Source organism: Elephas maximus, chromosome 8 (genome assembly GCF_024166365.1).
Source record: "Elephas maximus indicus isolate mEleMax1 chromosome 8, mEleMax1 primary haplotype, whole genome shotgun sequence".
Classification (NCBI taxonomy): Eukaryota; Metazoa; Chordata; class Mammalia; order Proboscidea; family Elephantidae; genus Elephas; species Elephas maximus.
This window is the reverse complement of record NC_064826.1, coordinates 120,233,565-120,250,712: the sequence shown is the minus strand read 5'-3', so window position 1 is coordinate 120,250,712 and position 17,148 is coordinate 120,233,565. Positions and strand designations below refer to the sequence as shown.

The 17,148-nt window shown below is 44.5% G+C and overlaps 1 protein-coding gene across 1 annotated transcript; it reads left to right on the top strand.

The window, feature by feature from the left end:
* The first annotated feature begins 11,875 nt into the window (after positions 1–11,875).
* PPIA (peptidylprolyl isomerase A) lies at positions 11,876–16,195 on the top strand. Its single transcript, XM_049894164.1, has 5 exons — positions 11,876–12,015; positions 14,744–14,774; positions 14,866–14,954; positions 15,138–15,310; positions 15,856–16,195. The coding sequence occupies exons 1-5, from the start codon at positions 11,947–11,949 to the stop codon at positions 15,986–15,988; spliced, it is 495 nt and encodes a 164-aa protein (XP_049750121.1). The 5' UTR covers positions 11,876–11,946; the 3' UTR covers positions 15,989–16,195.
* Positions 16,196–17,148: the final 953 nt, after the last annotated feature.

The following is a 17,148-nucleotide window of genomic DNA, read 5'->3' as shown; positions in this document are numbered from 1 at the left end:
TGTCTGTGAGTTCTGTGTGTCCATTGCAATGAGTTATCAAACCCAGCATGAAGTAGAGAGTGTCATGGGAGAGTCAGTTGGTGTCAGAACTGGTGAAGATGGCAGAGAGAGGAAGCATGTCTGACCTCTGCCTCATAGGAATCAGCCTCGGGCTGTTGATCTTGATTCTCCTTCTGCCTTGCGAAGTTAGAGGAGGTCGGACGCTGCCCCCAACACCATTTTCATGTCACATATCCTTTGCTTCTTCCTTTAAACACCTTTAAACCTGATGGGCTCATACGGTAGGTAAACATCTTTTCTGCCCATCTCTGAAGACTGCTGCATTTGACAGGCATTCTGAATTCTGCTAAATATGTCCTAGGCCCACACAACTCTTCAAGACAGTAGGGTTGTCTGACAAAATTTGGTTATCCTGTCTAGCTTTCCTGATTTCTGTTTACCATTTAATACAAGGCGCATTATACTGAGAGCATCTTTGATGCTGTGTGGATTTCATATTGCATGAGACAAATTCCAGACTAGTTAAGCCACAATTGACTGAGTTTTTCGCTGCTTCCAGCTGCGTAAATTCTTAACTGATACAGTGGATTACTATAGCCTATAGCTAAGAACTAAAAGCCTATATCATCAGTGGACTCAAAGGCTAGCAGGACAGAAAGCAAATGAGTCCACTGGATTTGTAAACCATAGGTTCCTGGTGACCTTGACTGGAGTCACCTCACAGGGTGGGGTGCTTGCACATGGGGAAGAGCGAGTGGTCAGGAATTGGACATAGCAAGTGTAGACTAACTCTCAAGTGAATTAACTGTGGAGAGAAGGGTAAATATAAGGAATGGCTTGAGGGAATGGTAGATGGACAGATGATCTAGGAAGCCAGAAGGAGACTTAGGCAAAGATAATGTTATAAGCAAGGGAGAGAAAAAGAATAACAGTGGGGCAGGGCTGAGCTCCTTGAAGCCACAGGAGGGGCCTAGGATAGACAGACTTTGAACATGAGAGTGATGGGCCAGAAGAGAAGGAAGTGAAGTTGCAGATTTGTAGATGGGGGACTCGGAGCTAAGTGAGGCCTGCTTGGTCACCTGGGACTTCTTCAGGCACAGGAGGACAGCCACGAGGCCAGAGGACCTGCTGAAGCCAAGACAGGAGCTTAGAATTGTGCTGGTTTGGGCAGTGTGTGTTAATTAATTCACAAACCCCGCTGAGGAGGCACACTCCAGGGCCCAGGATTTTGTTGGCAAATGGTTAAGTGTCTGACTACTATCCAGAATGTTGGTGGTTCAAATCGACCCAGAGGCACCCTGGAAGACAGGCTTGGCTATCTACTTCTGAAAGGTCACGGTCTTGAAAATTCTGTGGAGTACAGTTCTACTGACACACGCGGGGTCACCCTGAGTCAGAACTGACTCAGTGACCACTAACAAGAAACAGTCATCACCCATATGTGGAACTATCTGTCGTGGATTGAATTGTGTCCCCCCAAAATACCTGTCAACTTGGCTAGGTCATGATTCCCAGTATTGTATGATTGTCTACCATTTTGTCATCTGATATGATTTTCCTATATGTTGTAAATCCTTTCACTAATATGTAATAAGATGGATTAATGGCAGTTATACGGATGAGGTTTACAAGATTAGATAGTGTCCTAAGCCAGGCTCTTTTGAGATATAAAAGAGAGAAGCGAGCAGAGAGACAGGGGGATGTCATACCACCAAGAAAGTAGTGCCAGGAGCAGAGTGCATGATTGGGACCTGGGGTTCCTGCACTGAGATGCTCCCAGACCAAAGGAAGACTGATGACAAGGGCCTTCCTCCAGAGCTGACAGAGAGAGAAAGCCTTCCCCTGGAACCGGCACCCTGAATTCAGACTTCCAGCCTACTGGACCATCACAGAATAAACTTCTCTTTGTTAGAGCACTAGATGACGGAGACACTATCTAACCTCATCTGTTCGCCTTTTCATTCATTCATTCAACACTCTTCTACTTTGTTGTTGGGAAAGTACTAGGGACCAGGTTTCCAATGATGGACCAGTGTTGTCAGCAGACAAGCTTCGGGGAGTTCAGGAGGGCTTCCCAGTGGGGACCACAAAGGCGGTTTTGCAGGCGGAGAGGGTAGAAGACATTTCAGAGAGGAGGTACTGCATATGAAAAGCCATAGGGGTGACCACCAAACACAGGAAGATGTTTAGCGTCATCAGCCATCAGAGAGATGCAAATCAAAATCACAATGAGATAATATTTCACCTCCACTAGGATGGCTAGGGACTCTGGTGGCGTGGTGGTTAAGCATTTGGGTGCTAACCAAAAGGTTGGCAGTTTAAATCTACCAGCTGTTCCTCAGAAACCCTATGGGGCAGTTCTATTCTGTCCTATAGGGTCGCTATGAGTCAGAATCAACTCAGTGGCAATGGGTAGGATGGCTAAGATTTGAAAAAAAGAAAACAACAAATTTTGGCAAACGTGGGGAAATTGAAACCGTTATCCATTGCTCATGGAAATGCAAATTGGTACAGCCATTGTGGAAAACAGTGTGACAGTTCCTCAAAAAACTAAAAATGGAACTACAGTATGACCCAGCAATTCCACTCCTAGGTATATATTGAAAAGATTTAAAAGCAGAGACTCAAACAGAGACTATACACCAATGTTCACTGTAGCACTATTCGCAATAGCCAAAACGTGGAAACAATCTAAATGCCCATCAGCAGATGAATGGATAAACAAAATGTGGTACATAACACAATGGAATACTACTCAGCCAGTAGGAGAAAGGAAGTCTTGATATATGCTGCAATATGGATGGAGCTTGAAGACATTATGCTGAGTGAAATAAGTCTATCACAAAAGGACAAATATTGTATGACCTCCACAAGACAAGAAAAGACAAATGTATAGAGACCAAAGTTTATTAGTGGTACCAGGTGTCTTATAACAGAAATACCACAAATGGACAGCTTTAACAAACAGGAATTTATTTTCTCACAGTTCAGGAGTCTAGAAGTCTGAATTCAGAGCACCGGTTTTTTCTCTGTCAGCTGTGGAGAAAGGTCCTTGTCTCTTCCTGGCTCTTTGGAGATCTCTATGTGGCTTAGCATCTATCTTACTCCATCCTGCTTTCTAGCTAGCTTTTTAAATCTCTTTTATATTTCAAAACAAATTTACTCAAGATATACCCTACGTTAACCTTCCTCATTAATATAACAAAGACAACCCATTCACAGATGAGATTATAAACACAGTCACAGAGGTCAGGATTTACAACACATATTTTGGGGGGACATAATTTAATCCATAACATTCCACCCTTTGGCCTCCCAAAATTCATGTCCTTGCCATGTGCAAAACACATTCACCCCATCACATCATCCCAAAAGTCTTAAATCACCTCCAAGTCCAAAATCTCATCTTCTGAATCATCCAAATCAAATAAGGGTGAGACTTTAGGTGTATTCCATCATGGGACAAAATTCTTCTTCATCTATGAACCTGTGAAATCTAGAATACAAGTTATCTGTTTTTCCAAAGTCCAATGGTGGAATAGACACAAGGTAGACTTTTCCATTACAAATGGGAGAAATTGAAGGAAAAGAAGGGATAACAGGCATCAAGCAAGTCCAAAGCCCAGCAGAACAATTTAGATTAGCTCTCCAGGCTTGAAAATAATCTTCTGTTCTTTGGGACCATCTGGGCAACGGCCCCACCCTCCAGACTCTGGGTGTTGGCCATGCACTATGGATTCTGGGTGGAGACCCCTCAGCCCTGGGCTTCAGCTCCACTTTCCAGGCCCTCTGGGATGGTAACTGCTCCCTTGGCTTTAGGCGGCCCCATTCTCCTAGTCCATCTGAATGACTGCTCCACCCCCTCACCTCCAGCATGCCCCATTCTTCCACCCCTTGGGCATGGTGGCCCCTCCCCCTCAGCTTTGGGCAGAGGCCCCATCCCCCTGGCACACTTTAACAGCAGCTCAACACTTAGGCACCGAGTTGGCAAAGATTTGACTCTGAAACCTAGGAGGCTGTGGCCCCACTCTTTGAAACCAAAAAGGCCCTGCTTTCCATGCTCCTTCCAACAGTTCTACTGATCTCTGAGCTGCTCCAGGGATGGTCCTTTCCTTTCCTTGGAGGACAAAAGATGTAGCTTCTTTGGCCTGTTTCTTGCCTGTAAAACTCCAAGAGGCAGACAGCGTTCTTCCCTTTAGTTCTTTCTCTAGTCCCCTTTAGTCTAAGCTAATAGGTTTTCTGCTATGGTAGCTTGTTAGAGCCACCAGTCATAGGCTTAATATCTTTACCAAAGTTTGTGTAGCCAGTTCCTTGGTGAACATTCTGGAACATGTGTCCTTAGTTCGTACAACAGAATTTTCCAAATCTTTCTGTCTTCATTTTGCACAGTTCCCTTTTAAGTCCATCTCTTTCGTCTTGCATGTTACTATAAGCAGCAAGGAGAAACAACGCAGGCCTTTAAGATCTTGGTTAGAAATCTCATCAGCCAGATTTCCAAGTTCATCACTTGCGAGTTCTACTTTCCACCAAACATTTGAATATAATTCAGACAGGTTCTTTGCCACTGCATAAAAAGCATCACCCTTCCTCCATCGTCCAATCACATGTTCATCATTTTCTTTTAAAGTCTCACCAGAAACCCATTTAACGTGCGCACTGCTAGCACCATTCTGTTGCTGGTGCCGTATGTATTCTCCAGGATGAAAAGAGACTTTCCCTATAGCTCTCCTCACTTCCTTCTGAGCCCTCACCACAATTACCTTTGACAGCCATGATTCTACCAACAGTCTCTTCAAGGCAATCTAGGCTTTTACTACTAAAAAACCAAACCCATTGTCATGGAGTTGATTCCAACTCATAGTGACCCTATAGGTTTTTACTATTAGGCACCTTACAACTCTTCCAGCCTCTATGCTTTACCCAATTCCAAAACCGCTTCCACATTTTAGGCATCTGTTAGAGTAGCACTCCACTCTTTCAGTACCAAATTCTGTCTTAGTTATCTAGTGCTGCTATAACAGAAGTACCACAAGTAGATGCCTTAACAAACAGAAACTTATTTTCTCATAGTTTAGGGGGCTAAAAGTTTGAATTCAAGTGCCAGCTCAAGGGGAAGGCTTTCTTTCTCTGTCAGCTCTGGAGAAAGGACCTTGTCTCTTCCTTCAGCTTTTGCTGCCTTGGAGATTGCCATATGGCCTGGCATCTATCTTATTCCATCTCTGCTTGCTAGCTAGCTTGTTTTATTGCTTTTATATCTCAAAAGAGATTGACTGAAAATACACCAACACTAATCCTGTCTCACTAACATAACAAAGACAACCCATTCCCAAATGGGATTATAACCATAGGCATAGAGGCTAGGATTTATGACACGTATTTTGGGGGGACACAATTCAATCCATAACACTAGGGGCAGGAGGATGGGGGCAAGGAAGGGTTATTGCGTATGCAGTACTGAGTTCCAGTTAATGGTGATGGAAAAATTGCATTAAGGGTAGGGTTGCACAGCCCATTATTGTAAGTGCTGTCAATAAGTGTACACCTGTAAAAAGTTGAATTGACAAAAGTTGTATGATAGATACACTTACAAAAAAAAAGAGTAGCTGCTGAGGCTGCTTATGCATAACCAAACACCTCATGGGGTTTGGTTCCTTGGTTTAGAGGTATAGGGTCATGGTTTTATGGAACATCCCAGTTAATTGGCCTAATAACATGTTTAATGCTTCTGTTCTACCTAATTCATTGCTTGGTGCCTGGGGTGTTAAAAGCTTGCAAGCACCCATCCAATACACAACATTTGGTCTCTACTCACCTGCAGCAACAAAGAAAGAAGAGTCAGGAATAGGAGGAAGAAATAGAATGTGCGGCTAATTGCCTCCATGAATAACTGCCATGGTTGCCATGAGGCCAGAAGAAATGGGTTGTACCCAGCTACCCTTACTGAACATTTTTTTTTAAATAATTTTTATTGTGCTTTAAGTGAAAGTTTACAAATCAAGTCACTCTGTCACATATAAGCTTATATACACCTTACTACATACTCCCATTTACTCTCCCCCTAATGAGTCAGCCTGCTCCCTTCTTCCAGTCTCTCCCTTCATGACCGTTTTGCCAGTTTCTAACCATCTCTACCCTCCCATCTCCCCTCCAGACAGGAGATGCCAGCACAGTCTCAAGTGTCCACCTGATACAAGTAGCTCACTCTTCATCAGCATCTCTCTCCAGGCCATTGTCCAGTCCCTTCCATGTCTGATGAGTAGTCTTCAGGAATGGTTCCTGTCCTGGGCCAATAGAAGGTTTGGGGACCATGACCACTGGGATTCTTCTAGTCTCAATCAGACCATTAAGTCTGGTCTTTTTATGAGAATTTGGGGTCTGCATCCAACTGTTCTCCTGCTCCCTCAGGAGTTCTCTGTTTTGTTCCCTGTCAGGGCAGTCATCAGTTGTGGCCGGGCACCATCTAGTTCTTCTGTTCCCAGGATGATGTAAGTCTCTAGTTCATGTGGCCCTTTCTGTCTTGGGCTCATAGTTCTTGTGTGACCTTGCTGTTCTTCATCCTCCTTTGATCCAGATGGGTTGAGACCAGTTGATGCATCTTAGATGGCCACTTGTTAGCATTTAAGACCCCAGACGCCACACTTCAAAGTGGGATGCAGAATGTTTTCTTAATAGAGTTTATTGTGCCAATTGACTTAGAAGTCCCCTTAAGCCATAGTCCCCAAACCCCCGCCCTTGCTCCGCTGACCTTCGAAGCATTCAGTTTATCCTGGAAACTTCTTTGCTTTTGGTCCAGTCCAGTTGAGCTGACCTTCCCTGTATTGAGTATTGTCCTTCCCTTCACCTAGAGTGGTTCTTATCTACTAACTAATCAGTAAATAACCCTCTCCCACCCTCCCTCCCTCCCCCCTCTCGTAACCACAAAAGAATGTGTTCTTCTCAGTTTAAACTATTTCTCAAGAACTTATAATAGTGGTCTTATACAGTATTTGTCCTTTTGCGTCTGACTAATTTCACTCAGCATAATGTCTTCCAGGTTCCTCCATGTTATGAAATGTTTCACAGATTCGTCACTGTTCTTTATTGATGCGTAGCATTCCATTGTGTGAATGTACCATAATTTATTTAAGCATTCATCTGTTGATGGACACCTTGGTTGCTTCCAGCTTTTTGCTATTGTAAACAGTGCTGCAATAAACACGGCTGGGCATATATCTGTTCGTGTAAAGGCTCTTATTTCTCTAGGGTATATTCCGAGGAGTGGGATTTCTGGGTTGTATGGTAGTTCTACTTGTAACTTTTTAAGAAAGCGCCAGATAGATTTCCAAAGTGGTTGTACCATTTTACATTCCCACCAGCAGTGTATAAGAGTTCCAATCTCTCCGCAGCCACTCCAACATTTACTCTTTTGTGTTTTTTGGATTAATGCCAGCCTTGTTAGAGTGAGATGGAACCTCATCGTAGTTTTAATTTGCATTTCTCTAATGGCTAACGATCGAGAGCATTTTCTCACGTGTCTGTTAGCCACCTGAATATCTTCTTTAGTGAAGTGCGTGTTCATATCCTTTGCCCACTTTTTGATTGGGTTGTTTCTCTTTTTGTAGTTGAGTTTTACAGAATCATACAGATTTTAGAGATCAGGCGCTGGTCGGAGATGTCATAGCTGAAAATTTTTTCCCAATCTGTAGGTGGTCTTTTTACTCTTTTGGTGAAGTCTTTAGATGAGCATAGGTGTTTGATTTTTAGGAGCTCCCAGTTATCTGGTCTCTCTTCGTCATTTTTAGTAATGTTTTGTATTCTGTTTATGCCTTGTATTAGGGCTCCTAATGTTGTCCCTATTTTTTGTTCCATGATCTTTATCATTTTACTCTTTATGTTTAGGTCTTTGATCTACTTGGAGTTAGTTTTTGTGCATGGTGTGAGGTATGGGTCCTGTTTTATTTTTTTGCAAATAGATATCCAGTTATGCCAGCACCATTTGTTAAAAAGACTATCTTTTCCCCAATTAACTGACACTGGGCCTTTGTCAAATATCAGCTGCTCATACGTGGATGGATTTATATCTGGGTTCTCAATTCTGTTCCATTGGTCTATGTGCTTGTTGTTGTACCAATACCAGGCTGTTTTGACTACTGTGGCTGTATAATATGTTCTAAAATCAGGTAGAGTGAGGCCTCCCACTTTCTTCTTTTTCAGTAATGCTTTATTACTGAACATTTTGATCAAGGGTTCTATAGAGGTATCCTGATCAAAATGAGGGAAATGCACAACAGAAGTTCGAAATTCTCTTGGATGCCATGGAGGCTGGATGAACCCTTGAAACCACTGCCCCGAGATAACCTTTAAACCTTTAACCAAAAATATTCCCTGAAGCCTTCTTAAAATCAACCAATAGTTTAGCTGAACTAGTAAAAAATGTCTGCCTTGAGCATTATGCTCATTTTATGGAATCAAATTGACAACAACTCAAAAGATTAGATAGGAACCTTAGTGAGCAGTGAGTTTATGTTAATGGGGGAGGAGCAACTCAGAAAAGGAGGGTGAGAATGGTTGCACAACTTGAAGAATGTAATCAATGTCACTGAATTGTACATGTAGAAAATGTTGATTTGGTGTTATGCTTTGCTGTGTATATTCTCAACAACAAAATAAATAAAACTTAAATAAGAAAGGCCTGGGGGGATAATGAGAAAGTCAGTGTGGCAGAAAAAATGTCCATGAGAGACTGGAATAGCAAGTTGGAACCAAACTGTGAAGAGATTGTGTGTGACCAGGGCCATTGGCAGAGGCTGTTTAGCAGGGGTTACATGATCAGATGTTTTGAGAATGGCCACTCTGGAAGTACAAGGAGCATGCTGGCTGTCCATGCAAGAGCTATAGTAGGACCAGGGAATGAAGAAGAGAGGCTTGGGGAAGGAGGTTTGTGTAAAGGAAGGGGCTGTGGAGGAGCTCCATTCTGAGGGGCTCATTCCTGTGAAGAGAATATGGGGCAGGGAAACCCATCCGGAGCTCCGTAGTGAGTGTGGGCTGGAGAGGCTGGCTTGGAAGTAATCAGCTAATCATGGTATTTGAGGCCACAGGGATGGAGGAGGGTGTGTGATGAAAGAGAACAAAGTTAAGCATATAAGTGACAGAGGCGACATCTGTGAAAGTTAAAGTAGAAACAGAGAGGAGAGAACAGTAAAAGGCATCAAAAACAGGAGGTGATGAAGTATGCCAGGTGCAGAGGCAAGTAAGATGAGGCCTAGAAAATGTGCCCTGCCTTGTAGATTGAGAGGTAACTGATGGTCTGTCTCAGCAGTTTCCATTGGAGCAGTTTCCATTCAGCATCGAGAGCAGGAGCAAGATGGCAGATGCCGTGCAGAGCTAGGCCCTGGGTGAAAGGCACATATGAGACAAATTACCCTCTTCCAAAGCAGTCCTTCTGGACAACGGTTACGTGCTAGGCTGCTAACTGTAAGGCTGGCAGTTTGAAGCTTCAAACCCACCCAGCAACTCCTTGGAAGAAAGACCTGGCGATCTCCTCCTGTAAAGAAAACCCTATAGGGCAGTTCTACTCTGTCACGCTGGGTCACTATGTGTCAAAAGCAACTCAGTAGCACATAACTACAACTCCCTTACAAAGTTGTCTTCTTTTTATCGTTTTGAATGATCTAATTTTTTAGGTCCCTGTACATTCTCTCTTGCTCAGACTCTCGTTCATTTTTGAGATGGGCATTTATTTATGTCATATGAACCAAGACTACAGGTGAGTTAGGGAACTCTGCCTGCTCGTGGAGACACCTCTAGCCAAGTGGGAGCAGAGCATGTTGAACTCGATTGGATGTGTTTTTAGAATGATTTGTCCAAATAGGGTATGGATAGAAGTCCAGTCCAGCAGACAATGCTGGCAAAGGAGGCCCTACAACACTGGCTCCCCTTAACAAAATACATGCACATTTATATTCTTGAGAGTACACACCCTGTACCTGTGTGGATTAAGTGAGAACACCTAAGCCCTCGTTATGACTATGTGAAAGGTGACAAGGTGAGACTTTAACTGATAGTGAGAGGGAAGAGAAGTCACAAAAATGATTTTGTTTTACTATTCATTCATTCATTCATTCACTTATTTCTTAGGAGGATTTCCTAAGTGCTCTAAGTTTCAGGGTAGAGGAGAGAAAAGTTGAGGGAGTTTGGCCTGGGGTAATTTTTTCAGTGCCAGATGAGGATGAGTAGCTTCCTCAAGGTCACAAAGCACCAGGTGATGTGGAGTCAGAAAAAAAGCAGTTTCCAGTTCGGGCTTTACCCACACTTATAAGCTGAGCAAGCTACTTAACTTCTAGCAAGCTACTTACTTCCCACAACTGTATAATGGGGTAACTTCACAGGGTTGTTGGGAGACCAAAACCACACATTCTCTGAATTCCTAATAAAAACCAAACCAAACCCAGTGCCGTCAAGTCGATTCCAACTCATAGCGACCCTATAGGACAGAATAGAACTGCCCCATAGAGTTTCCAAGGAGCGCCTGGTGGGTTTGAACTGCCCACCCTTTGGTTAGCAGCTGTAGCACTTACGCCACCAGAGTTTCCAAGTTCCTAATAGGCTCATGACAAACCATTAATAGCAATGATAATATGCCAGAAACTGAATTTATCGTAAGAATTCTTATTTGCTTATCACAACCCTGCAAAACAGACACTATTAGTATACTGGTTTCAGAGATTAAGAAACTGAGGTTTAGAGAGATTAAATAACATTATGAATATTGCAACTAAGTGGCAGAACCAGGATACATAAATCCTTTTCAAGGTTTTCTGTAGAAAAGATTAGGGTCACATAAGTGCATTTAGTTCTAGTAATAAAAGTATTACTAATGTCTTTGGCTAAAAGAATTCACTTTGAAGCTGTTGCTTCGTCTTTCACTAGAAATCAGAACACAATCCTACCCTAGAGGAGAGGGAACAGAAGTTAAAAAAAAAAAAAAGGGCAAAAATGTGCACAACGTATCTTTAAAACAGGTAAGGGATTGGGGCAGGCTCTTATTTCAATGTCTTCCTCTCGGAGAAAGTTCGAGCATGCAAGGTATTTTCCGAAAATAGGACATTTAAAAAGTACTTTACCATTTCAGATTGGGGGACTGCTTATGCCTTATCTGCAGATTTGAGAATATGGTGATGCTCAAAGGTAACCTCACATCACTAAAAATAGACTGGATGGGACCCACCCGCAAAAAGGAAACAGAACGCCACGTGCTACGGTTTCAGGAGAACATGTGCCAAGGTTTTCGTGACCCAGTTACTATGTTCTCACCTAGGCCCCTGTATGCGCCCCGAGGGCCGAAATGTGGACACGAAGCCTTTTTTCTTTGGGTTACAGGAATATGGTATCACCCATTTTACACCCAAGGTGGAGCAAGGTCGGGGACGCGTGGGGCCTGATCTCCCAGGATGGGGTATTGGCGTTGACCTTGACAAGCAGCGCGACCTTGAAGCCTATGCGCACCTCAGTTGCCCCCTCTGTGCAATGGGGAGACGAGACCTCATCGCCTGGATAGAGTCCGAGCTGCATGCCTGCGCTCTGGCCTCCATCCCGTCCCCTGCGCTTCGCTCGCCCCGGCGCTGTCCTCCGGTTCCCCTCAGGAATCCTTCCCCCACACCCCCTTCTCCTCCAACCCAGTGCCGCAGCCACAGCGACGCGGCCCGCGGGCGGGAACCTGTTTCCCGTCCATCACGAGCCAGCGTTCCGCCCTTTCCCTGCCCGCCGGCGCCGGGGTCTCCGTCTATAGGCCAGTAGTGCCATCATTCTAACTGGGACGCGGTCGCGACTGGTAGCTGCGGGGCGCGCGACCGGCCTGTGGGCGGGGCCCAGGCCCGCTATAAAAGGGGCGGGTCGGCCACGCTCGTGCCGCTTTGCAGACGCCGCTCCCTGAATTCGCATCCTTGCCTGGTTGTCCCGCGCCCAGCCATGGTCAACCCCACCGTGTACTTCGACATCGCCGTCGACGGCGAGCCCCTGGGCCGAGTCTCCTTCGAGGTGAGGACGGCGCTGGGGGCGAGAGGCTGGGGAGCGGTGGCGAGGGCCAAGGCGAGCCGCCGACCCCAACGAGCGGCCGAGGCCGCCGCGGCGCGGGCCCAGCCGGGGAAGGGCAGACCTAGGAGCGAGGGTGCGGCCGGCGGGCGGGGTGGCGGCGGCGCCATTTCCTGAAAAGGGGCCATTTTGGAAGGCAGGCGAGGCGCGGGGAGGAGGCCCGGGGTGGCGGGCAGACAAAGGCACGGGGGGCGGAGCGGGCCGCTGCCCCCTCCCCCAACGGCCGCGCGGGACCACCGCCCCGCCCCCCCTCGCGTGGAGCCCCTGCCTGGGGCCGCGCGTCCACTCGCCGCCGCACGTGTACCGGCGGCGGCGACTGAGCGCGCACGTGCTGCGGGCCCCGCCTGGAATTCGTGGTCTGGTGCGGGGGAGACAGAAATGGTCTCTCAGACGTGGGGAACGCCCTAAACACAAAAAGGACGTTTGAAGCCGTTTTCTGGAATTTGTAGCTACTGTCCCGGGAAATTGTCTGTTTCGAGAGAGTTCCTAAAAGATTTGAGTTCAGTTTTTCGCCCGAGTGGATGGAAAACTACACATTCTGAGGATTTCACGCACCGAGGCATGTGTTCGAGCTGGCTTATATTGGTTTAGTTGTCAGGTGAATCCCGGAAGACCATTTTTTAAATTTAGAATTTGTTGAAAGGAGGTGAGATTCTGACTTACCTCGAATGCTTTTCCGGTTAGTTTAAAACCTAAAAACTAATTTGGAAATAAGCCCTAAAAGTCCCTTCCGGCTCCCCCCTCCCAAGCGGAAATCTGCAGGCCAGTCTTTGGTTTGCTGACACGCAACGCCCGCCTTGCTCTGCAGTGACTCCGACGTGTTGGGAGGCTCTTTTGAGCCTCTCCCAACTCTCCCGTGTGTAACGGGCAAGTCTAGGCAAGCAACACAGTAGGTCTCTTCTTGAACTGGGTGGGTTAAAAATAGTTACCTAATTAGTTCCGGCGGTTTATGAGTGATAATAGATGGATTACAGCTGACTAGCTAAACGGCAAGTTGAATGGTAAATGTGATTCCATTCTAGTTAGATTAACCCCACGTAGTAGGGCTTATGACGTAGTGAAATTAGTTGTTGCTTTATGATTTTATCCTTTTAAACCACTTCTGGAAAAGCCACCAACCGTTGAGTTTTAGGACCTTATTTCAGAAACAGTTTCCCCTTAATCAGGCTTTATGGGGGCAGAGGGATTTCTTGTTACCTATTCTGGAAACCCTTGTGTACTGGTTAAGCGCTATGGCTGCTGACCAAAAGGTCGGCAGTTCGAATTCACCAGGCGCTCCTTGGAAACTATGGGGCAGTTCTACTCTGTTCTCTAGGGTCGCTAAGAGTCGGAATCGGCAGCGGGTTTTTAACTCTGTCAGCACTGCTTGGCACATAGTAGGCAGTAAACACTTGTTGGAGGAACATTACATTCTGATCAATCTACATCCCAATTCTGTCAGAGCTGATGACTGATAAGGACCCTAGTGGAAACGTGACCTTATGCTTGATGCTGGACACACAGCCTCTCAGAGGAACTAGACAGGACTTCAGTGAAAATGAGACCAGGAGCTCCTGTGGTCCGTTGGTGAGGATGGAAGTGGAACAGCTACCAATAAGGACTTTTTGCTTTTAAAGAGAAAAAAAACAGCAATGTAAAAGAAATATGGACAACAAAGCTTTGAGAAAAGTTAGTATTTTAAAGAAGCCAGATGTTCTAGATCCAAATGCTTTAAAAGCTTGACTGTAAGAGAAGTGTACAAGGATTTTCATGCTTTAGGCACAGATCTGGGATAGTTTTTTTAAAAAACTTTTCAGTAGGAGTTTTTATGTGTCGATGATACTTAGTCTCTAGCCATAATGTATTATGTACCTGTGTACATTTCCCTATTCTAAGGTAGCATAAGAAGGGCTTGAATAGCTGCAATAGGTTCAAAGCAGATGCACTGGAAACCAGTCTGTTTCCGTTGTTACTTAGGTAAAACCAAATGAAACCCATTGCCATTGAGTCAATTTCAACTCATAAAGGACCTGGAAACCAAAAAGTGATGGTTCATCTAATCCATAAAGTCGTTAATAGATCAGAGGTAGTAGCATTTTCATTACCGCTGATCATGTAGCAGTATTTGCTATTCCTAAGGATTTTGTCTTTAGGTTCCACTGGGATGGGGGAAATTGAAAAGCTATCTGTTCAGAAGCAGTGTGATGTTCTCTGCCCTTCAGTTTTTAGCAGAGCTTCAGACTGGTTGGTTCTGTTCTGAACCCTTGCTGAGAATTTACCTTTCCACTCCAGATATACTGAATCCGAATCTACATTTTAACAAGTCCCCAGGTGCACTTACGCTCTAGTGGTTCTCAGAATTGGTCCCTAACCAGCAGTATTATCACTGCCTGGGAACTTGTTAGAAATGTCAAATTTTCAGCAGGGCGTCCTAACCAGGCTTTTTAGAAGCCTGGTTCTGAATTTGGGGGGGCTTGTCTTTGGGTCTCCTGTTGCTTAACCCATTCCCTCAGGACCTTAATTAAGGCTGACTGTTAGGGGCAGTTCTTACTTGGGGTTCAAAGTAATTAGTGAAGAAGCACATTCTCTTCTAGTGAAAAAATGAAATCTATGGTTCAGAAGCCCCTAAAGACAGGGATACTAAGCAATAAAGTGTAAGCAGATGTTGTTAATTAACTGTAGTTTTCTCTTACAGTTGTTCGCAGATAAAGTTCCAAAGACAGCAGGTTGGTTTATTTTTTTTTTTTCAACAAAGATTTACATTTTAAAGATTTTAGTTTATATATGTAATAAACTTTTTTTTTTTCTCCCCGATAGAAAACTTTCGCGCTCTGAGCACTGGTGAGAAAGGATTTGGTTACAAAGGCTCCTGCTTTCACAGAATTATTCCTGGGTTTATGTGCCAGGTATGGGATCTAATTGGTTTTAATGTGGGTTGCCCTCTTAACTATGGGTTGATGGAAAATTTTTTCAGATTGTGTATATCTGAGCTATTGTTACTCTGCTTGGGTTTTAAAGTTTGAACTTTGCAGACTAGGTACTTTTCTAGTTATGTTGTCCAGAGATGAGTTATTTTCTTTTCTTTATAGGGTGGTGACTTCACACGCCATAATGGCACTGGTGGCAAGTCCATCTATGGGGAGAAATTTGATGATGAGAACTTCATCTTGAAACATACAGGTCCTGGCATCCTGTCCATGGCAAATGCTGGACCCAATACAAACGGTTCCCAGTTTTTTATCTGCACTGCTAAGACTGAATGGTAAGGGTGGAGTGAAGCAAACAGGAACAAAAGACTAAATGAAAGTGTTCTGTCAAACAGTGGTTACTTCCAATTTTTCTCTTTTGTCTCCAGGATAGTATAAGAAGGACTTGAATAGCTACAGATTTAGCTAATATGATTTAGAAAGCAACATACTGTTACAGTGAAATGGGGGGTGCTGAGCTGGGTGATTTCTAGCAGACTGTCAAACTGCATCTCAGGATGTTAAATTTTCCAATTTTATGCCACCTGTTATTTTTGTGACTGGCTTTATTAGTAAACTTCATGCAGTTGCCGTTTCTTTTAGCTGTAGGCAGTGTTAACTAGTACTAAAGCCTGGGTAACTCTTTCGCTTGAGTATACTGGGTTGGTTTGCAGGGGCATTATTCTCATCTTGGAGCAAAATGCAGACTACTATGGTGGTAAGGAACCCTGTGGTGCAGTGGCTAAGAGCAATAGGGTCAATGTGAGTCAGAATCGACGACAGTGGGTTTAGGTTTTGTTTTTTTACTATGATGATGATAATTGTTCTTAACTGCTTCTAGGTTGGATGGAAAGCATGTAGTCTTTGGCAAAGTGAAAGAAGGCATGAACATTGTGGAAGCCATGGAGCGCTTTGGGTCCAGGAATGGCAAGACCAGCAAGAAGATCACCATTGCTGACTGTGGACAACTTTAATAAATTTGTTGTATATTTCATGTTTTATCTTAACAGACCATTCCTTCTGTAGCTCGGGAGACCACCCTTCTTCCCCAGTGTGCTTGCAATATCCTATAATCTGCTCTCACTGCAGTTCTTTGGGTTCTATATTTTCCTTATTCCCCTGCAAGTCTAGCTGCATTGCAGAGTTAAATTTATGATTATGAAATAAAAATGAAATGACAATTGGGTCTGTTTTCTGTTTGGGTTGGGGTGTTAGTGTGGGTCTTGGATGCAACGTGCTTTAAGCCTCAGTGGGCTCTTTCTGTGCTTTCTGAATCGAGTAACTTTTGCTTTCTGACCAGTATGATGATGTCAGGAAGACTTAAAGTCACTGACAATGTCCTTAAGGTGAGCTGTAAGTATAATACTGATGTAGGGCAAGAAAAGTGTGGGCTGGTTACACTTTAGAAAAGTTGCCACTTGACTCATTTTAGCAGGATGTCCAGATAGGTCGTTTTCATAAAGCTTAATGTTGAACGTGTTGTACGGCAGCATTCCTTGTGGCAGATAATGTGTCTGGTTTTATCCTTTGGAGAAAGGACTGTAACTCTTTCAGTGTCAGGATGGGGCGGCGGGGGGAGCGGGGGCTTGCCATGGAGTTGATTCCAACTCTTAGCAACCCTATAAAAAAGGACAGAGTAAAAACTGCCCTGTAGAGTTTCTGAGAACCGCTTCATGGACTCAAACTGCCAACCTTTTGGTTAGCAGCCTTTGTACTTCATCACTGCACCACCAGGTTTTCCTTTAGGGTGTACGTCCAGAGTAAGAGATGTATAGTAAAGCTATAATTTTATAAATGAAGTAATTCTAATAAAGTCACTGGGACTGAAAGGCATATTCCTGGTGTGTGTTGGTTTCCCTGCAGAGGCATCTTGCTCCTAAAACCCCAGACAGCTGGGCTTAATTGCCTCTAGAACATGGAGTCCTTTCTCCTTGGTCTAGGAACCCTGTATAGCAGTGGTTCAAGTGCTTGGCTGCTAATCGCCAGCTGCTCCATGAGAGAAAGACATAGCAGTCTTCTTCTCTAAAGATTAGTTGTTAGGCACTGTTGAGTCAGTTCCAGCTCTGACCCTCACTGTTGAGTTGGTTCCAACTCTGACCCTCTGTACAACTGCAGAAAACTGGTCCTGAGCCAT

Bases quoted from the DNA above. Each gene is read 5' to 3' on its own strand.
- PPIA (XM_049894164.1), top strand. From the start codon at position 11,947: ATGGTCAACCCCACCGTGTACTTCGACATCGCCGTCGACGGCGAGCCC. The intron at 14,775-14,865 runs GTTGGTTTATTT...TCTCCCCGATAG, and splicing joins TAAAGTTCCAAAGACAGCAG to AAAACTTTCGCGCTCTGAGC. The intron at 14,955-15,137 runs GTATGGGATCTA...TTTTCTTTATAG, and splicing joins TTCCTGGGTTTATGTGCCAG to GGTGGTGACTTCACACGCCA.